A 20,282-nucleotide genomic window follows, 5' to 3' on the forward strand; every position below is an offset into this window, starting at 1 on the left:
TGGAATACCTGAGGTTGTGTGTGTGTGTGTGTGTGTGTGTGTGTGTGTGTGTGTTGTGCCCGTATTGTGTTATATGTCCGGTATCCTGTGTTAGGAAACCAGGCAGCCAAGCGGTCCCAGGAGACATAAACACAGACTTTATTGCTAAAAGAAAATATCCCGGAAAACCCTGGTTAAAACAGGAAAAGCTTAATCGAAATGAAAAAAGACGTATTCCGTATATCTAACGTTCTGACCTGAAGGTGTTTTTCTCTGTTTATGCTCACAGTTCAAGAGGATGCTGAACCGAGAGCTGAGCCACCTATCGGAGATGAGTCGCTCCGGCAACCAAGTGTCGGAGTACATCTCTAACACTTTCCTAGGTGAGCACTGCAGCACAATTCCGTACGGATAACTCACACACTGGCACGGAGAACACATTGTACCATCATGTGTCTGTGGGTCACCCAGAGCTCTGCAGGGACCCAGAGATGTGCGCTCCACCACTCAGGAACCAGTCTGATCTGGTCTAGAGGAGAGAGAGTTCCCCCAGAGGAGGGGAGGGGGGGGGAGGGGGGGAGGGGATCAGGGACGACGTGTGAGAATCTGCCTTTAGATTCACTTAGACGCTTTGTTATTCACCGGGAGGACGGCAGCCCGGCTGCATCATGTGACTCACAGCCAGCAAACAGCCTGTCTGCCCTGCAGCTGCTCCAGCCAACCAGCTTAAAATCACACAGTCAGCGAATCAGTCCTGTGCACACACGTTCTGTGCGTGACGGCAAACACACTTCCGCCGCAAACTGACACGTTTTCAAAGGTAAAGGAGGTGAGAAAGCTGCTGCACGGCGGAGCGGAACCAGGCTTCCTGGTGGTGTCATCTGCATTGCAGCTCTCACATCTCATGTGAAGTGAGACCATTTTCTGCCTGTCTGCTGTGTAGGCAGCATCTTGCTCCCCCCCCCCCCACCCCCCCCACCACCGCTCGGTGCTCTGTCTAATGCACAAACACAGGCATGGAGGAGAGCAAAACACACCGCCGGCACCTCGAGTGTCAGCTGACCAGGGCAGCACATGCAGCAGCACCCGCGCCAGCATGTTTTCAGGTCCTTCCCTGACCCATTGAGATTTCCCTGGATTGTTGTGACGATGCACTTTCCCAGAACGCACGGGCTGCTGAAACACCAGGAAAAAGCACCTGTCTCTGTTTTTTTTTTATAATGTGTCACCATTTGTAACTCAAGCGCTGCTCGCTAATTAAATAACCGCCAGCGCGGCAGTAATATGCTGTCACCTCGGTGTGAGAGGTCAACTATTTCCTCCTGTTTTCAATTGGCGCATTAGCACCACCAGCCCACCCTCTCGTCTAGTCTGGAGAGCGCCGTTAAACATTATTTACCTCATTGTTTTTATTCTCTACTTTCTACAGATAAACAGAATGAACTGGAGGTTCCGTGTCCGGTTCCCAAGTCGAGGGATAGAAAGAGGAGGCAGGGCCAGCAGCAGCAGCAGCAGCAGGGTGGGATGATGACGCAGATCAGCGGAGTGAGGAAGGTCAGCCACACGTCGGGCGTCTCTGGAGGATCCGGCAACCGTTTCGGGGTCAAGACAGACCAGGAGGAACTGCTGTCAAAGGTAAACTGGCCAGATTACGTGTCGGAGAGATTTTAAAGGAATATAAACGTGCAGCTTGCTGATAACTTGACCATCTGGTTCTGACCTGTTACAGGACCTAGAGGACATCAACAAATGGGGCCTGAATATCTTCAGAGTGGCCGAGCACTCGCACAACCGACCGCTCACCTGCGTCATGTACACCATCTTCCAGGTCAGTTTAATGCCTCTTTATCCGCGTTGGGCAGGAAAATTCTCAAAAGAAAAGTGTGAAAAACGTTAATTTGCACCAGGCAGGAATAGAAGGCAGCCTGTTCTCTGTATTCTGAGTGAAATTCAGCCGCCGGGAACATCTGCTGAAGGAGCATTAGCCGCTCGACAGTAATTGATTTCTAGCGTGACTCATCCTGGCATCCCCTCCTCATTTCCAGGCTTATTTCAGTCAAATGTGCCACATGCAGGTTTAGAGCTGATTTATTCCAAACGGGCCCCCGTCCTGCCGCTCATTGTCTTGTTTTTCTCCTTTCCCTCCTGTCCTGTGCGTCGCACGCAGGAGCGAGACCTGATGAGGACGTTCAAAATTCCAGCGGACACCTTTGTGACGTTCATGCTGACCCTGGAGAGCCACTATCACTCGGACGTGGCCTACCACAACAGCCTGCACGCTGCCGACGTCGCCCAGTCCACCCACATCCTTCTGTCCACGCCCGCGCTGGATGTAAGTCAAAGCGGATTTCCCCAGCTTTTCAAAAGCAGATCTGATGGACGGAGCTTTTGATTATTTATTTACTTACTTCATTATGACTCATCGTGTTTTTCCCAAGCTATTCATTGTGGTTTAATGGGGCCATGTGACATCACGAGCACCAATACTGGCGTGCTTGTGAAACCGCCAGCCCGAGACGATGACGAATGCAAACCAATACCTTACCTTGTATGGCAGGTTTAGCCATTATGAAACGTGTCTTCATTCTTCCTCAAGGCCGTCTTCACTGATCTGGAGATCTTGGCTGCCATTTTCGCCGCGGCGATTCATGACGTGGACCACCCGGGAGTGTCCAACCAGTTCCTCATCAACACCAGTAAGTCTGCTCTTTTATTTAGCCTCCAGATTCAGGGAGGTTCCCGCAGGAAACCACCTCGGTTGGTGTTTGGGGACAGCGGTAACCAGAGTGACGTGACCCGGGTTCATCGAGCCTGATGTCCCCCTGTCATTTCTCTCCGCTTTAGACTCCGAGTTGGCGCTGATGTACAACGATGAGTCAGTGCTGGAAAACCACCACCTCGCCGTGGGCTTCAAACTGCTGCAGGAAGACAACTGCGACATCTTCCAGAACCTCACCAAGAAGCAGAGGCAGACGCTGCGCAGGATGGTGATAGACATGGTGAGGGCGGCACGTCCGCTCGCTCGGAGTCTTCTCGGAGTCCTGCCCCTGCGTCTTACCTGGGCTCCTCTTCTTCCCAGGTGTTGGCTACCGACATGTCCAAACACATGAGCCTCCTGGCTGATCTGAAGACCATGGTGGAGACCAAGAAGGTGACCAGCTCAGGCGTCCTGCTGCTGGACAACTACACAGACAGGATGCAGGTGAGAAGCCCCGCTATAAGTCACATAAGTATGGAAACCAGTTATGTAATTTTGAGGCTGCAAATCTGGGACATTAGAGCTTATGTAACATGTTCTGCTACATCTTGAGTTGAGTCATGACTATTAAATCTCTGGCGCTGACATCGTCTGTGCATTAAGTGTCTTTACACAACCCTCCTCACCTTCATGTCCTGCAGAACAGCCGTCCGTCTGCTGGTGTCAAAGCCTCCTTTATTTAAAATAAGTCTCCCCCCTCCCTCCTGCCTCCCTGCAGGTTTTGCGTAACATGGTCCACTGTGCCGACCTCAGCAACCCCACCAAGCCTCTGGATCTGTACCGGCAGTGGACGGACAGGATCATGGACGAGTTCTTCCACCAGGGAGACCGAGAGAGGGAGAGGGGGATGGAGATCAGCCCCATGTGCGACAAACACACGGCCTCAGTCGAGAGGACCCAGGTAGGGAGGACGGGCGTGGCGTTCCGGGCGTGGCGAGCAAAATGTCGTTTTTGGGGGTTTTTTCCTGACGTTTTTGTGTCTCGCCGTCCAGGTCGGCTTCATCGACTACATCGTCCACCCCCTGTGGGAGACGTGGGCGGACCTGGTCCACCCCGACGCACAGGACATCCTGGACACGCTGGAGGACAACAGGAACTGGTACCAGAGCATGATCCCCCAGAGCCCCTCCCCCCCGTTCTACGCCAGCGACGACGAGGGACGGAGACCCGAGGAGGTGGAGGGGGGACCGGCGCCGAGCAAGTTTCAGTTTGAACTGACGCTGGACGACCAGGATGGACATGGGGAGAGCGGCCTGATGGAGACCGGCGACGCCGATCCTCCCTCTAATCCGGACGCGGTGGAACCGGCGAGCCACGAGGCCTCCCCAGCAGAGACATAGCTGGAGCGGCGTCCGCGGGGCGCAGCTGGCTGTTTGCTGTTATGAATTCTTTTAATTGCAGTCGAGCAATCCTGCAATCTGGCTCCCGGGAGCCGCTTGGTGAGGAAGGCCTGAAAAGTGGGGCACCCCTGCACACAAGGCTCGGAAACCCTGTGACAGTTTGTTTTTGAGCCTCTTGGAACGGCGCCGAGTGAGCTGCTCCTCAGAGGCGGGACTGCTTTCAGACTGCAGCGGCGGCGCTGCCGTTCACAGGTGGAGAGGGTGATGCGTATCCACGTACCGCGACTGGTTAAAAACCCCAAACTTGCACTTCAGGACAATGTTTTTTGGGGGTTTTTTTGTTTCCGTTTTAACCTTGGTATCGTCTTCAGATTTGAGTGCGATCGGCCAAAATGTCCGATACAAACTGCTGGTCTTGCGAAAAGATGATTTTTTTTTTTTTAAAAAGTGTGTGCCTTTTTTAAAGAACCGTGTCCTTTTTTTTGTAATTGTTTTAATAATTTATTGAACACGTTTCAGCTGGTAAATGTGTTGTTTTTTTACAAACAAAGGCACATTTGTCTCACTTAGTCTTCCGAATGTTCGGGCAATAGTATAAGCTTCCAGTGGATGTATTTGTAAAATCAGTTGACTTCCCAGCACAATTTGCACTTTGCGGCGCAGGACGAAACGCATCAGTAACGTCGAGAGAGGAACAAAAAAAAAAAAAAACCAAGTCAACATTTAAACCAAAAGACTGATTTTTATGTTTTACTCTCCAGATTCTCCACAATTCCGATTCCAAACATTAAACACCCAAAGATCCTGTAGAGGAAGCACTTTTCCCACTGCCACGCAGGAAAAGTGACACTTTAAGAGTCACAAACTTCCAGCCTGAAGCCAAACAGATCTCCGTAGCAACGCTAACGCCAACAGATCTGCGAAATGTCAGCAGGTCATAAAAGGAGTGCCTCACCTCCGCCCCTGCTGAGCTCCTCTGCTCCTGCGGATCTGCTCCCTCCTTTAGTTTTTTCCCCGTTGGCTGACACGTCTTTTTTTCCCGATTCGGGTCGACTGTGAGACCGTGCACATTTGAAACGGAATAATTGTATTTCTTTTACACAGCACTTTGACGATGCCGACGGCTCCGCAACAGGTTGCCGAGCTGTCCCACACTACCTTAAAGGTACCGAGTTGTAACGCGCAACCTCCAGAAATGCGCGTGTGCGATGACGTGTGCGTGCACGTGCACGCGTGAGTAATCAGAGTTGCACAATATTGTTGCACCCAGCTGTGTTCGTTCTGACCCTTCAGCTGTTTGTAACAGTGTATTTATTATCTTACTCTTGGTTCTAATAATATTGATATTTGATTGTTAATATTAATATTGTATATTTCCTATTATTTATATGCTACCACACAAAAGACGGTTTGACAGGACTTGTCTGGTGGTTTTGAACTGTCGTATTTCACAGGCTGTTTTGCTAAACGCACCATGAAGGCAGGTGGTTCCAGTGTTTTAAGATCTGAAGCCTCCAGAGAGATGAAGAGCTTTTGGGGGGTTTTTCTTGCTGTTACTGGTGAAATATGAAGGCTGGACATTTGCTGCAGTATATTGTGTACGGTGACGGGTCATTGTACAGCTTTTTGGAATTCTAGTTGATTGTTCCAAATATACTTTTTCAGTGTTTTCCTTACAATATATGGAAAAATGGTGTATGTTGTGCTCAACATGTTTTCTATCGGATTATTAAAACGGGCATGTAATACAGAATTTCTCTGCTTATGTCTGGTTTTTGCTATGTTTGGTTTTGTTTTTTTCCCTCAGCTTTGAGTGACACAAGTCGCCATGCCAACGGGATTTTTCACCGTGTGGACTCGGGCCTCGTCGGCTAGTTTTACGCCGCCAACAAACGGGGCTGTGCGTTCAGGTGCACGGCTCCCTGCAGCTTCAGTAGATTTGTAAATGCCACGAAAATGACGACAACAACCACAACGCAAACGACAAACACCTCTAAGTCTCTCGAGGTTAGCGACCGCTGGCTGCTGGCCAGACATGTAAACAGGAAGTATGCAGCGATAACGATGCTACGCACAACCGCTCTCCCATGGCTATAAGCATCGTGGCCCAAACAGATTAGGATGAAGAAGCATGAAGAAAAGATTAGTTTCATTGATAGAGAAGACTCAAATTTGAGCTTTTAAATTTATTTTCGCCTTTCAGTGGTGATAATTGTGTTTATCTGATCTACAAATTAGCTGAAAATTCCAAAAATACTGACCTTAAACACGTCAAATATCCTCTAAATCACAGGTTTGTGTTGGGACATTACATCATGTTTACGTTGCAAATGTCTGGATGATAGGAGAGCTGAAGCGCCTCCTATAGGGCAGAAATGAGCCGTGTGTTTATGGTAAACAGGGGCAGGAGAGAGGCGGCGTTTTCCATGGTGGAGGCGCACGCTGCCCTGGAAATGTGCACAATCTTTGTTTAAAAAACCGACCACAGCGGCGGGTTGATGACGTCAGCCGGTTGAAGGCAGGGTTGCGACAGTGCCGCCGCCTGCATCCATTTCGCAGCCCTCCCCCTCCCCCTCCCTCTCCCCCGCCCCTGCACCAGCCTGGCCCTGACAGAGCCCACGGCCTGGGGCCAAGGCGACAGAGAGGAAGACAACCACTTCCAGCAAAACAAACCTGCTCCCTCCGTGTCCACTTTGTCAAAACAAATGGCTTCCTGGACTCCCTCTTGGCCAGCTGCTGTTTGTTTTCATTTGGGTCATCAGTTGGGACCAGGCTCCACCTGACAGTCAATGAGGGCAACGCGGATAAAACCCGGGGCCAAACGTGTCCAAACGTCAGGGGACGGCATAAATGGCCGCGGGGGACTCCTGAACGTGGACACGCTTCGGATGAGACCTCCGTCTCTCCTGCAGTCTCGTCTTCCGCGTGTGTGTTTGTGTCTCTGGAGTTGGAGTTTAAAATGCAGGTTCTGGGACAATAACAGGATGCGTCCTTCCCACAAAATGTCACAAATCATCTGGTTATCACGCATGGCGGCAGCAGAGATATGCTATTGTTCCTCTGGGCGAGGAAAATCCTCACCCAGCATGCAACTGTCTCATCTGTGGACGCGCCGGTTATATAATCCCTCCAGTTAGCAAACCCAGAAAATGGTTCCCTGACACTTACTTGAGGTGAAATGAGGCCATAAATGCGAACGGTCACATGAAGCTGCGCTGTCTTTATGATAAGAACGAGCCGTTTTAAATGTTGCCTTGGCCAGGCTGTGGCGAGACCACATCCATCCATCAGGATGCGTTTAAGGACACAGCACCACATTAACATTTGCACCGATGCCGTCGGGCTTCCTTTCTTCCTTTCTTTTTTTTCTTTTTTACCCAGCATGCAGTGTCTGGATCCGTGAAGGGAACATCCTTGCGGTGGTACACAAGAGAACGCTGTCATCCGTCTCCCTTGGGTTCGCTCATGCATATTTAAAGATGACACAGGCTAAGACACGTGCCCGCCAACACGCACTCCAGAGGACCAAGAGAGGGAGGTGGAGGGAGAGAGCGATGGAAGAGCGAACCCTCTTTCTGTCCTTAACCTTAACGAGAACTGCTGTAATTAACCAGAAACCACAACCCAGCTGTGACGTCCTCGTGCCCGTCGCAGACGCAGAAACATAAAAATGGAATATTTACATGTTGAAAACGTGGAATAAGCAGGTGAATCCTAACAGAGCTCCATTATTCTCCCCCATCTCCCCCTCCTCTCCCTTCTGCCCCCCCCCCCAGGATGACCTTTGTTTTCCTGCACACCCTCCTCCGTAATGAGCTCATTAGCTGCCTCAGTGGTTCCTGGAGTCTCGTCTTTTACGCAGATTCATCCCAGAAAAGCGTTTTTTTAACGTTTATCTCCCAATAATTCGAAACCTGCCCGTGACCCTGAGGCCGTAAGATCAATACGCGCCCTCGTTTGACTTCGAGACCACATGACTCTGTTGGGGGGGCCTGGGAGGAGGGTTAGAGAGACGGATGAGGGGTGGGAGTGGGAGGAGCCACATAGGTGACAGGTGCTGGTAGAGACCAGGTCTGAGAGGACCAGACGGAACGGAACCAAAACCCGAGAGGACACAAAACTGAGCGAGAGCAGAGCGCTGCACGAGCGAGGACTTCACCTGCTTTTTATTCTTTTTATAGCATCACGAACGTTTTTCTTCCAAACTAAAATCCCACGCTGATGTCAGTATGATTTGCATCACAGTGATGATTTATTGTCGGGTTCTCGTTAACTCGCACCGCCGGTTCCTGTCACCACCATAAAATGTAAACACCACGCCGCTCGTGTTTACATGGAAAAATACTGTTGTTGCTTCTCAAACACGCCGAGGGGCCCATTGTTGTTTTGTTGTGAGTTCCAGTAAGGACCTGACACAGGACTGTAAAGCGCCCCCAGGCTTCCTCTCTGCCCACTCAAACAGGCCTGATAAGGCTTCGGTGTTTCCCCCTCCACCCCCGCCGCAGCGGGCAGGCAGCCGCCCGACACACCCGTAGACGCCGGCTTCCGCTTCGGCCCCGGGGCCCTCCAACGTGGGCCGGGCTGCACGTTGCTCCAAGGCCGCGTGGATCTGATTGCAGATGCCGATAAGTGAAGCTTTTATGACCCGGCTGTAGAAACAAAGAGAGAGAGAGATGCCGACCAGATAGCCTGTTGAGTTGTTGTGACGTCTGGGTGCATATGTGACACAAGCGTGTGGAATGTGCACAGTCGGTAAATATACCTGTAGCTTAAGTACTGGGAAATGAATCATATCCTGCACCTCTCCAGTAAAACTCTGGAGAAACTGTCGGCCACCAGGAAACAGCTCACCCCTACGTTCTATTATGTAAATGTTGAATATATTCGTTTTATTTTGTAATGTAAAATAGAGTTGGGACTAGTTTAGATCCACTTAATGAATGATTAGATGGGATTTAACGCAAACAAATGTATTATGATGTATCTGAACCTGAAATGAAACAATGGATCCACATTAGAGGTGCAGCATTCCGCTGGACAGCTGATGACATCTGAGCTGCATCTTTATCAGAAACAGATTTATTTAAAGCAGCGTATCAGAGACCATCTATAAACAATGTCTGTAGTTTACTCCAGGTCTGCAGTGGGCCTACGTGCAGGTCCGAGTGGCACCATGGATGCCATAGCTCAGCTTCACTCTACCATGTCTGCCAGCCTCATTACAGACCTCTGAGGGATGCTTTTCTTCTCTCTCTCTCTCTCTTCTCAGTGTTCCAGAGGTCAAATAAAGAGTTGAACAAGTGCTTCATTTACATAGTGCCCTGTTTTGATAGCAGCATGGGATGTCACTCTAGGCAAATAGATCTTTTAGTGACTGTTGCTTTGAACAGCAGCCAGGACTTTGACTCTGCTGACATGCAACTATTGACTAATGTCACCCAGATTAATATGAGCTTGACTGGTTCACGTGCAGAAACTTTCAGGTTCTCTTGACACGTGTGCAATTTGCCTTTGGGTTTGTCTGTTTACTAACCTTCTATGCTGACCTTAATTGGTAAATCGGATTTATTTTCTAGTCTCCCTGTTTATTTTAGGTTGATTTATACTGGGTTTATTGTCAATCACAACAAATACAAGTGCAAAATATTTGGGATCCAAAATGCAACTCATGTGTGTGGATTGTTTTGACTTGCTCTTATTCAAAGTCCATGATAATTTATAAGGATTATTTGCTGCGGGGGAAACAACTGTGCACGCTCTGCAAGCACAGGAAGTCATAAATCAAACATTGAATAGGGAATTTGTGTGGCTTACAGTATTTTTGAGGTTGACATTCAATTGGTACTGTAGTCACACCTCTTTCCTGTACATGCTCATTAGCATGCCTTTTGGGATAGCAAATCCAAAAGTGGCCAAAACGAGTACGTTTGCGTGCAAGCGATGGTCAAATCTAGTCGTCAAACAGGGACATCTAGCGGCCACGTAGAGGTGTTACAACATAGTAACTGAGGTTGCAGTTGCCAAATGTCGCCGGCTGGTGTCGCTGTTTTGCAGCACACTGTGTGGACTGCACAGGCAGCAGAAGTCAACCAAAGAATTTCTGTGCCGCCAGCTGATTCGGTCGCCATCTTTGTCGCGAAGATAAACAACACCAGTGAGACGCGTTGGCGTTTAGGGTGCACCGCTTTCGTTTGAAGAAAAAAAAAAGGCCATTTCGGTCCGGACGCTGACACTTTCGATCGGGTGATGACAGCCAGCTTGGTCAGCTGAGCCGCCGCGTCCGTCCGGTAAGAGAGCATCGCTGTCCGTCGAGTATCTGTGTCGTCAGCTGATAGTACCTCGCTTTTAAATGGACTATCACGATGCCATGGCAACAGTGCGGCTGTCATTACCGCATTATGGACGATTTGGGGTTTTGGGGGGAGGTACGCTAGCGAGAGAATGCAAATGGGGGGAGCTCCTTTAACCGTGCAGCAGGGATCTAGACACAATGTCTTCGGTACTATGCTAACCAGGCCGTTCTCTGCGCGTCCTCTGCACGGTTTGGACCTCTGACAGCGGGTTCTGTTTCGGATAATCTCATTTCCCCACAGAGATGGGGATCCAGTGTGCACGTCCTCGCCGTGGGGGAGCGGAGGTTTAGAGGGGCGTGGAGGGCAGCCGGACGGCCTCGCTGCTCGACTGCCCCGAAAAGATGGACCAAGACTACGAGAGACGGCTGCTGAGGCAGATTAACCACCAGAACCTCCCGGCAGAGCCCCGCCAGGCAAAGGTCAGAGATGGATGACCCCAGAAAAGGGCATTCCTCGCCACTGTGTAACGACTGCATGCACCAGTTAGTCTCCAGTAGGGTAACATTAATCTGATAGAGCTTTCCTGTCTGATTACTTCATGCTGTACTGAATCCCAAATAGTGCATTTTACTGCTCTTTCTGTTTTTATTTCATTAATTTAGAAGCTTTGACATTGCAATCTGCATTTTTCTTTAAAAAAAAAAAAAGTACCGGTACATCTCCTATATGGCCTGGGCGACCCGAACATTTTATAAACTAGCATATTTATTTTTAAAGATAAGTAAGTATAAACCCCATCAACTCTCCCTCTAACAGTGCGTCAGTGCTGCCTGCAGTCCCGTCAGTGTCAAATCGGGGGACCGCTTCATTCCCACCCGTGCGGGGAGCAACTGGAGCATCAACTTCCACTACGCCAACGTGAGCAGCCGCTCCGTCCGTCTCCTCCGTCGGCAGCGACGCTCGTCTCCTAAACACTGACTCTCTCGTGTGCCACGCAGGAAAACTGTCGCTCCCCCGATCAGAGCCATAAAGCGAAGGATGCCAGTTCAGACTCCAGCAAAGGTCAGAACTTTACGCAAGAACTGACTAACGCAGCGTTGGGATAAAGACGCCCATAGATGTCATCACCTTTCAGACGCCGTGGCCTACGCTGCCCTGCTGAGGAACGAGCTGCTGGGGGCGGGCATCGAATCTGTCCCGGACCCTCACACTGACGAGCGGCGGCACGCGGTCCTCTCCCAAGACTCTCGCAGCCTTTTCAGGGTACGAGTCGGAGCCAAAGCGCTCGCCGAGGTCACCGAATGATAAGAGATGACAAAATGTGGCCGTAACTCTGCTTCCCCTGCAGTACACTGTCCACGCTAAGGGAGTGCCTTTCGATAGCGATCGCGACGTCTCGCCCTACTCCCTCTCTCCTCTTAGCAACAAGAGGTAGGAGACGCCCCCGCGTGTTCCACTCTCAAACGGCCCCTTCGCTATGACCTCACTTCCTCTTTCTGTAGTCATAAGCTGCTACGCTCGCCTCGGAAACCGGCTCGTAAGATCTCGAAGATCCCGTTCAAAGTGCTGGACGCCCCGGAGTTGCAGGACGACTTCTACCTCAACCTGGTGGACTGGTCGGCGGGCAACCTGCTGAGCGTGGGCCTGGGAGCCTGCGTCTACCTGTGGAGTGCCTGCACCAGCCAGGTGAGGCTGACGCTTGTGGTCGAGCGTCTGCAGCGAGATCTGCTCCAGTAAAACCAATCCGAACCCTTCGCCGCAGGTGACGAGGTTGTGCGACCTGTCCGTGGACGGGGACTCTGTGACGTCGGTGTGTTGGAACGAGAGGGTGAGAGTGCCGCCGCGGAGGGGGGGGGGGGTTCTGATGTCGCCGCGCCGTCGTGAACGAACCCACAGTGTTTTAACTGCAGCCCCGGTTTCACCAGGGGGGTCTCGTCGCCGTTGGAACCCACAAGGGCTACGTCCAGATCTGGGACGCCGCCGGAGGGAGGAAGCTGACCACTCTGGAGGGTCACTCCGCACGTGTCGGTCAGTCACGTCCTCTGTGGTTACCTAGGAAACGACTGCAGCTAATCACAAGTGCAAATTCTGGGCAGCCAGTAATAATATTGAGCTCTGGAAGTGAAACGTGAGCCCTCGTGTCCAAGGTGCCCTGGCCTGGAATGGAGAGCAGCTGTCGTCGGGCAGTCGGGATCGAGTAATCCTGCAGAGGGACATCAGAACCCCCCCGACCGCCGAGAGGAGGCTCCAAGGTCACAGGCAAGAGGTGTGCGGTCTGAAGTGGTCACCTGACCACCAGCACCTGGCGTCCGGAGGCAACGACAACAAGGTCATCCCATTCAAATCTGCCCCCCCTCCCATGATGGGAGAAAGCATGTTCACGCCTGTTGATCCCCACAGCTGCTGGTGTGGAACAGCTCCAGCCTCCTCCCCGTGCAGCAGTACAGCGACCACCTGGCGGCGGTGAAGGCCATCGCCTGGTCTCCGCACCAGCACGGGCTGCTGGCGTCAGGGGGCGGCACCGCCGACCGGTGCCTTCGCTTCTGGAACACGCTGACGGGTCAGGCGCTGCAGAGCACCGACACGGGCTCTCAGGTCTGCAACCTGGCCTGGTCCAAACACGCCAACGAGCTGGTGAGGGGACGCCGAGACTCAGCGTCACAATACGATTTGCATCCGAAATTTTTTCTTTTTTCTGCACAACTGTGGCTTCACATGTTTTCTGTCCACAGGTGAGCACTCACGGCTACTCCCAGAACCAGATCCTTGTGTGGAAGTATCCATCGCTCACTCAGGTGGCCAAATTAACTGGTCACTCCTACAGAGTTCTGTATCTGGTGAGACACCCTAGAACAGGGGTGGGCAAACATTTTGATTCGTGGGCCACAATGGGTTCTAACATTTGACAAAGGGGCCGGACCAGGAGCAGATGGATGGATGGAGTGCTTTGGTAACCTCACCTCATTGGAGAAAAAATACACATCTTGGGATATGGAGAAAACATGTGCTTTAATTTCAAATGAAAATGAAGAGAAGCATTACAACAAAATATCTGACTTTGGAATGAGTCTTAAAACACTTAAAATCAAATGAATAAAATGTGCCTTTTTAAAAAAAATTAATAACCATTTCTATTTTAAAGCACTGAAAGTTCTGTTATCCTTCAGGATATCACCATCACTCTCCTCCTGACTGTCTTTTTTCTAGTGGGAAAACACCAGAATTGCAGTGAAAATTTAACATTAACAAGGTTTATTCATTTAATTTTTCAAGTTTGGCGGGCCGGATTAAAACGTTTAACGGGCCGCGTGTGGCCCCCGGGCCTTGGTTTGCCCATGCCTGCCCTAGAACAACAATCTTCTGTTGTCATAGCCGCAGCATTTAGCATCCTAGCATAGCATAATGGGCTGTTTTAACATTTTCCATAAACCCGCAGCACCTTTGACGTCCACTTCCTGCTACTCAGACACCATCGATCCTCTTTTTTGTGCCCAGGCTGTGTCTCCAGATGGGGAGGCCATCGTCACGGGAGCCGGCGATGAGACGCTGCGATTCTGGAACGTCTTCAGTAAGACACGCTGCACCAAGGTGGGGTCGCCCTGTCAGTCTTTGGGCGTCCGAGCGAAACGCGATTCAAATGTTACGACTCGTCCCGTCTGTCCGCAGGAATCCAAGTCCGTGCTGAACCTGTTCACCAGGATACGGTAGTGAGCGGCCCGGCTCAGGACTGGTTCTGGAGCCCGCTGCAAATGCCCCAACTGCCACTTTGACAGCTCTTTCAACGGGATTTCAACTGCCATCCTTCACTAGTTACAGGACAGATGGGGTCTTTTTGTCCGTTGTGATCCAGATTGTTTTATTACGTATTAGCAGAATTATACACGTGCAAGAGTTCTAAGCTAAGTCCCGTCACGACGTCGCGTTTTTAACAAGCCCTCCTTTGGGGATAGAGAGAAGGCCGACTCGGATGGGGTGGGGGTTTCTATATTTTGATAATGTGGCGTTCAAGAGTAGCTTATGACTGAACGGAACCAATAAATAATAAGACGCACTTGCTAAAACAGCTGAGAGCTTTTCATCATGTTTTGAAGTGAAATGTTGTACGTTCACACCCGGAGCAGAAGAAAAGACACTTTATTCCTTCCTGCTTCCTTTGGAAGGTACGAAGGTCTTTTATTAAATCATGTTGCACAGAGGACCCATTCCTCCAAATAAAGGCACACCTGATGTGTTGTTTTTGCTCTTCAGTGCAAATATATCCGTCTCTACCCGGGAATGAAGCATAAAAAAGGCCTAATATCCCGACCCCTGCAGGCCACGGCACAGCAAAGAGAACTCTTTCACAATCTCCTTCACACGCCGCTTGTTGGTTTGCTCCCTGGAACAGAGAAAAAGATTCAATTAGCCGTGAAATTGGCAACATTTCTCGGATTCTTCAGGAATTTTCAGAACTTAATCAGAGTTTGCAGCTTGTGTTTTCAGTTATGTTCCGCTTCGCCGTCACCTGAGAAGCTGCTGGCTGAACGTGTGCTTCTGCTCCGTGGAGACCTGAGCGGAGGGAAATCCCGGCGTCTGCAGCGTCTCTCCCAACCACTGGGATAACAGAGCCGGGCAGTGCCTGTTCAGGCCCAGCAGCACCTCGGAGAAATGCTCCGTCAGGCTGCGGGGGGCGCCGCCTCCGACCGCCTGAGACAGCAGATAGGAGACAGGGGGGGAGTCTGTGCGGCGTCACCGTCTACGAGTGTCGCGATTGGTTGATGTCAATCACCTGCAGGACGGTCTCTGTCAGGAGCTTCCCATCAGCCTGCAGCACCTCGGCCAGCAGAGGCACGTCCTTCCACCGGGGCAACAGCTCCGCCTGCAGGGATGAATATTGAACAGGTGGAACGAGGGCTGGGAAAACTATGAGCTGCTCTCATATCGACTCACAAAGAAGAGACTGGCAGCTTTCACCGTCGGCGTCTCTGGAAACTTGAGGGAAATAACACCTGGAAGAAAGACGGCAGCAAACATTTTGATTTATTCGTTTTTAAAAAAGCAAACTCTTCCGTCTAACGAGGCAGGATAAATGTTAACACGAGGTTTTCTTTCTCCACAAACCTCCCAAACTCACCGGAGTGAAACAGGGCTTTAAGGTCGACGCGGTCTGGCGCGTACAGATTAGGTTTCCTCTTCAGAATCTACAGGAGAGAAGAAATGAGGCGTGTTGCAGACGTGCACGTGGCTGGACGTGTTCGACCCACCTGGGCGTGGAGGTGCATAAAGGATTCTGCAATGTCAGGATGATCCCGCGGTCCTGCCAGATCAATAAAAGATCAGAAAAAAGACCCAGCAAACTGGAGGGGAGAGTCTTTGGGCGCGTTATCACCTCGCTGGAACATAGCCAGCGTGGAGGACGTCAGCACCTCGGTCAGGCTCTGGATGTCGGAGATGTGCTGCTCCTCCCCGGCAAATATGTGAATTATCTGATCAGAACAGAGAAAACGACCTCTCAGACAATTTCCGATTGTGTGTGTGTGTGTGAGGGGGGGGGGGGGGGGGGGGTCTACCTGCCGGGCCAGGTCAAGAGTCGAGGCCTGAGGGCAGCTGCTGTAGATCTGACCGAGCATCCCGCTCAGCTGGGCCACCACGGGCCCAAAGTCCTGCAAGAGGGTTCGGACGGACTTATCGAACACTGTGCACACCGCCTGGTGGGGAGAGGGGGAGGGAGGGGAGCTGGCGGTTAAATACAGCATCCAGAGCAGAAACATCCGAACTCGCCGCCCTCCCGCTGTACCTCGACCACCTCCGAGTCCTCAAGCCACCTGCTGAGGAGGGTCTGGATCAAGGGGAACACTTGCTGCAGCACAACGACCACCTGAAAGCAAATCATTTACACGGATATTCCACATGTCCCCCGCCAAGTGGGAAGCGTCCCTGCTGCACCTACTGGATTCTGTGTGCACTGGGAGGGGGCGGCGGTCTGGCTGGACGCTCCCTCAAAAGTGTCCGCTTGTCTGGTGACGTCCAGAGTGGTGAAGAGGCTGGACAGCATCCCCAGGATGTGGACGATGGACTGTTTATTGGTGGGATTAGGCTGTCGAAAGGAGACGAGGTGAGAGTGAGGAGTCAATGCTCAAAGGTTGTTGGTGTGTGTCCCGTTACCTCCTCTGTGGTCAGAGTATCCAGCTGCTGGATGTGAGGAGATATGAGCGAGTGGAGTCTGACCAGGACCTGGTCTTCTGGCAGGGCGGAGAGGAGGAAACCAAGAGCCTGCATCAGCCACATGCACTGGCTGCTCTGCACACGCACGGGAACAGCACGCATCATACATGACAGCGGTCGCATCCGTGTGGACCCACGTCTCATCCTCCTAATTGTCTGCTCACCTTATGGACCTCTTTCGCCAGTGCATCCTGCAGAGGGAAGTGAGGGTGAATTCATCCCGGTTGCCATGATGATGGTTAAATAGATGCGGACAAATCTGACCTGCGACACGCCGAGGATGTCGTGGGCGTAGGAGCCGAGGTCGTATTTGCATTCCCTGCAGATCCTCTTCAGGGTGGACACGCTGGACACGGACAGCTCTGCCTTCATCAGGCCCTCGAGCACCATGGGTAATATTCCAGCCAGCATGACAGGGTGGTCGGCAAGCCACTCGGCCAACGATCCTGGAGGGGACGGCGGTGAGTTACAAGTCAAGGTTAGGTAGCATCAGACGTCCGTTAATAGTTGTGGAGGCCGGGTACCGATGGTGTACATGACGGTATCGGCCAGCATGACGTTGCTGATGTTGATTCTGGGGATCAGACCGATGAGACCTGGAATAACATCCGAGTAGTTCACATCTATGGTCTCGGCTATGGACTGAAAGCCGAATAACAGCGCTTCTGTGTCCTAGAGATGATGAACAACATGATGAGACGTTAGGCGAAACCGTGCGGGGCTCCGTCCTGGACTGGGATCAACCAGACTGTGTGGAAACAGCCTTATTTGTTGTTGAATAACCTCAGTGATTTTCACGCGTTACACAGGGGTCAATAGGCAAAGACGTTACCTGCCACACCGCTGACAGCTGGGGGTCCATGAGCTGCCGCCCGAGTCTGTCGTACAGGTTACTGAGCAGCTCCGCGCCCAGCATTTCGTACACGTACATTAAAGTGTCGGAAATGTCCACTCTGAAAGGCAGAACACACAGAAACTTCACGCAAAAGTCCTGGACCAGGTTTTTCTTCCCGTGTTTCTGTCCTCGCCTGTATATTCTGAACTGCTCCTTGTCATCAGAAGACCAGGAGGAGTAATCCCCCTCAGGGGGGTAGTGAGATTTATACAGAAGCACGTCCACCAGCTGGAAGTAAACGGGCCGGTAGACCTGCAGGTAAACCGCCTGCTTCTCCTCCTCGAATGACAGGATGTCATCCTGAAGGTCCAAAAATCAGAAGGTTTGGTCAGTGAAGCGGAAAGGGATGTGGATTGATCCCAAACACCATTCGGACCTGTAGGGTGTACCAGAAGGTGAGGGTCAGAGAGCTGGTGGTCTCGTTGACCGGGTAGTGTCCGGGGACGGCCGTGCAGAACAGAATCATGTTAACCAAAGCCAGAAACTCTTGCCAGTGTTCCACCTGTTCCAACAGAACCCTTAAACACAAGCACAATCACAGATCACTGAGGCTACGTACCATCTGCCTGCCTGTCTGCCTGTCTGTCTGTCTGTGCGTACCTGGAGTGCGTTTCCCCCATGGCAACGGCGATACGACAGATCCCGTGAGAGGTTTCCATGTCGTTGTCCTGCACCGCTTTCTTCAGCTGGTCGTGGAGTCCCAGCACCAGCGGCACCAAGTTCACCAGAGCCTCGGTATATCTGCTCACACAGGTTCTTATTCACACACAGGTAAACCGACACGGAATCGATCCCGTGTTTGTCCTCACCTCTGGCAGTCAGGCTGCGAGACGGCGGTGACTATCGTCTCCACGGCGGTGTCGAACAGCTCCGGCTTCGACAGGGCGCCGAAGCAGTCCTGGACCAGCTCGTGACTCTCCCCTAAAGGCACATCCACGCCCACCCAGCTGGAAAGGCAGCGGAGCACCTTCTCCTTCACCTGAATGGAGGAGTCCTGGCTTTGGAGAAGCTGACGCAGCATGGAACACACCACACCCCACTCCCCGGCCAGAGCCTCCCTCAGCTGGCTGCGGCGAGGCTGAGCCAACCGGCTGCTCTGGAACTCCTCTGGAAGGACAGTGAGGAGCTCCAACAGAGCAAGGCAGTGCAACTGGGGGTCCTGAGCGGCCCCTGAACCACCTTCACACTCGGGCTCTTGAGGCTGGAAGGCCCTCACCATATCTGCCACGGGCTGAGACCAAACCTGCGGGATCAGGTTGAGCGCCATAGCGGCCAAGGCTACACACAGTCTGGTCAGCACCATTTTGGGACCCGAGGAGAAGCGAAGGATGTGGGCGAGCAGCTGCATCCTCAGGCTCTCGTGCTGGTCTGTGGGAAGGCTGCTCCAGTGATGCAAGATGTTGATGTGGAGGGTGGTGGCGCCGAAAAACTGCACCTCCGGGAGCTGCAAGGGGACAAAAAGGGCATTTTCTTAATGGATTTGAACAAAGGATAACTAACGTTGAATGATGCTTCCAGCAGGGGCGGGGGTAAATAGGGTCAGTGGTACCAGCTACATGGTGGCTACAAGCAGGAGGCACCAGAAGCTGACAAAGGGCCCTTTTCAGCATGTCCCAGTGCACAAGCCAACCCCGGCAACAACAGACCTTGTCAGGGCCGAGCAGCGCCCAGCAGAACTGCCAGGCCCGTGCAGACGCCTGGGCCCGGTTCAGCCACTTCTGGGCGAAGGTCTTGTGTTCCATGTCTGGGTCAAAGTACAGCTGGTAGAGAGCCTGGGCGGAGGAGAGGGAATCCAGTCAGATTATGTTGGTTGTAAAAAAGGACAATCGGCATGTCCACATTTTCATTCCATCAAGTGCAGCCGCTTTTAAAATGAGTCAAACGGGGATTTATAATCACCAGTGGCACAAAAGCAGATATTTGAATAATGTAAAGACTATGTGTTGCCATAGCAACTAATCCGGAGCGCACGGTGTTAGTTATTATTAGGACAGCATATGCTTATAGTGGGTGTCAGGTTACGCGCGCATCATTTTTGCTCTCACGTTTGGGCCAAACTGCATCGTTTTACCGTGTTAACAGCGCAAAGAACTTTCTCAACTTTCCCGATGTTTCGAGGGGGCATAACAGCAGCTCCATGACAGCAACAGGAACTCACCGACTCCAGATTCTCCACCGTGAACTCCAACTCTACCGGGCCGTCCCCCGGATGGGCTGGAGGCTCCATCTGCGTAAATGCGCGATTTGTAGGTATCCGTCAGAGCCGAACCGGTGCGGAGGAGCAGCCGAGACTGTCCTCTAAAGTGAGTGAAGGCAAGCAGAGGACGCGGTGGGTCCTTCAGCTGTCCATACAGTAGACATGTGGGCAGTGCTCGCAGGCGTAACGACACACTGACCTCTGCGGGGGGGGGCTGAAAAGTTATTGTCTGATATTGACACCGACGCCTACTCACTCCCAGCTCCTTAAACGCTGCTGCAGGGTTGGATTTGAGTGGTGCAGCGTGTTAGCGACCGCCAGGTTGAGCGCTCCACAAACGGCGCCCCTGACGCACGCGGCCGCGCGTCTGACGCACCGACTTCTGATTGGCGCAACGCGGCAACAGCTGCTGCCCGCCCGTGCTCTTTCGGAGGAATGGATGCGGAAATTTTCAGACCCGGCCGCACCAAAAACACGCACGGTGAATCACAGGAAGCGCGCAGCGAATCTGGAGTTTTGTTAGAGCCCAAAAAAAATAAAAAATAAAAAGACAAAGACAAAGAAAGACGGTCTCCCGTGCGCGCCCCCACGCGGCCCCACCCCTGCTCCTGTTCTG

The 20,282-nt window shown here is 51.9% G+C and overlaps 3 protein-coding genes across 8 annotated transcripts in view; 2 read left to right on the forward strand and 1 right to left on the reverse strand.

Moving 5' to 3' along the window:
- Positions 1-5,830, forward strand: part of LOC101077593 (cAMP-specific 3',5'-cyclic phosphodiesterase 4B-like) — a 28,848-nt gene extending 23,018 nt beyond the window's left edge. For all 6 annotated transcript variants that reach the window (XM_029830760.1, XM_029830761.1, XM_029830762.1 and 3 more), the window contains 9 exons: positions 269-362; positions 1,409-1,614; positions 1,709-1,807; positions 2,147-2,311; positions 2,576-2,675; positions 2,824-2,978; positions 3,059-3,181; positions 3,456-3,638; positions 3,730-5,830. In XM_029830760.1, coding sequence (XP_029686620.1) covers positions 269-362; positions 1,409-1,614; positions 1,709-1,807; positions 2,147-2,311; positions 2,576-2,675; positions 2,824-2,978; positions 3,059-3,181; positions 3,456-3,638; positions 3,730-4,077 — 1,473 coding nt within the window. In that variant the 3' untranslated portion in view covers positions 4,078-5,830. The remainder of the gene's footprint in view (positions 1-268; positions 363-1,408; positions 1,615-1,708; positions 1,808-2,146; positions 2,312-2,575; positions 2,676-2,823; positions 2,979-3,058; positions 3,182-3,455; positions 3,639-3,729) is intronic.
- Positions 5,831-10,152: 4,322 nt separating this feature from the next.
- Positions 10,153-14,612, forward strand: fzr1b (fizzy/cell division cycle 20 related 1b). The gene is made up of 14 exons (XM_003976093.3): positions 10,153-10,364; positions 10,671-10,849; positions 11,187-11,288; positions 11,369-11,432; positions 11,506-11,633; positions 11,719-11,801; positions 11,873-12,056; positions 12,133-12,198; positions 12,296-12,398; positions 12,518-12,699; positions 12,771-13,004; positions 13,103-13,207; positions 13,866-13,958; positions 14,037-14,612. Exons 2-14 carry the CDS (start codon positions 10,772-10,774, stop codon positions 14,076-14,078), a joined length of 1,464 nt encoding a protein of 487 aa, XP_003976142.1. The 5' UTR covers positions 10,153-10,364; positions 10,671-10,771; the 3' UTR covers positions 14,079-14,612.
- LOC101077369 (importin-13-like) lies at positions 14,504-19,767 on the reverse strand. The gene is made up of 21 exons (XM_003976096.3): positions 19,628-19,767; positions 19,116-19,241; positions 18,279-18,913; positions 18,070-18,210; positions 17,846-17,987; positions 17,603-17,769; positions 17,407-17,527; positions 17,099-17,246; positions 16,839-17,020; positions 16,739-16,765; positions 16,515-16,649; positions 16,300-16,446; positions 16,147-16,227; positions 15,920-16,057; positions 15,739-15,835; positions 15,614-15,666; positions 15,484-15,550; positions 15,300-15,358; positions 15,139-15,228; positions 14,875-15,056; positions 14,504-14,748 (listed from the first exon to the last, which is right to left on the reverse strand). Exons 1-21 carry the CDS (start codon positions 19,694-19,696, stop codon positions 14,664-14,666), a joined length of 2,892 nt encoding a protein of 963 aa, XP_003976145.2. The 5' UTR covers positions 19,697-19,767; the 3' UTR covers positions 14,504-14,663.
- Between the last annotated feature and the right edge of the window lie 515 nt (positions 19,768-20,282).

This window comes from Takifugu rubripes, chromosome 22 (assembly GCF_901000725.2).
Source record: "Takifugu rubripes chromosome 22, fTakRub1.2, whole genome shotgun sequence".
Classification (NCBI taxonomy): Eukaryota; Metazoa; Chordata; class Actinopteri; order Tetraodontiformes; family Tetraodontidae; genus Takifugu; species Takifugu rubripes.

Coding starts and splice junctions, on each gene's coding strand:
- fzr1b (XM_003976093.3), top strand. CDS start 10,772: ATGGACCAAGACTACGAGAGACGGCTGCTGAGGCAGATTAACCACCAG. Junction 11,634..11,718: donor ACTCTCGCAGCCTTTTCAGG/GTACGAGTCGGA, acceptor CTTCCCCTGCAG/TACACTGTCCACGCTAAGGG. Junction 12,700..12,770: donor CCGGAGGCAACGACAACAAG/GTCATCCCATTC, acceptor TGATCCCCACAG/CTGCTGGTGTGGAACAGCTC.
- LOC101077369 (XM_003976096.3), bottom strand. CDS start 19,696: ATGGAGCCTCCAGCCCATCCGGGGGACGGCCCGGTAGAGTTGGAGTTC. Junction 15,551..15,613: donor TTATGCACCTCCACGCCCAG/GTGGGTCGAACA, acceptor TCTCTCCTGTAG/ATTCTGAAGAGGAAACCTAA. Junction 15,057..15,138: donor TGACAGAGACCGTCCTGCAG/GTGATTGACATC, acceptor CTGCTGTCTCAG/GCGGTCGGAGGCGGCGCCCC.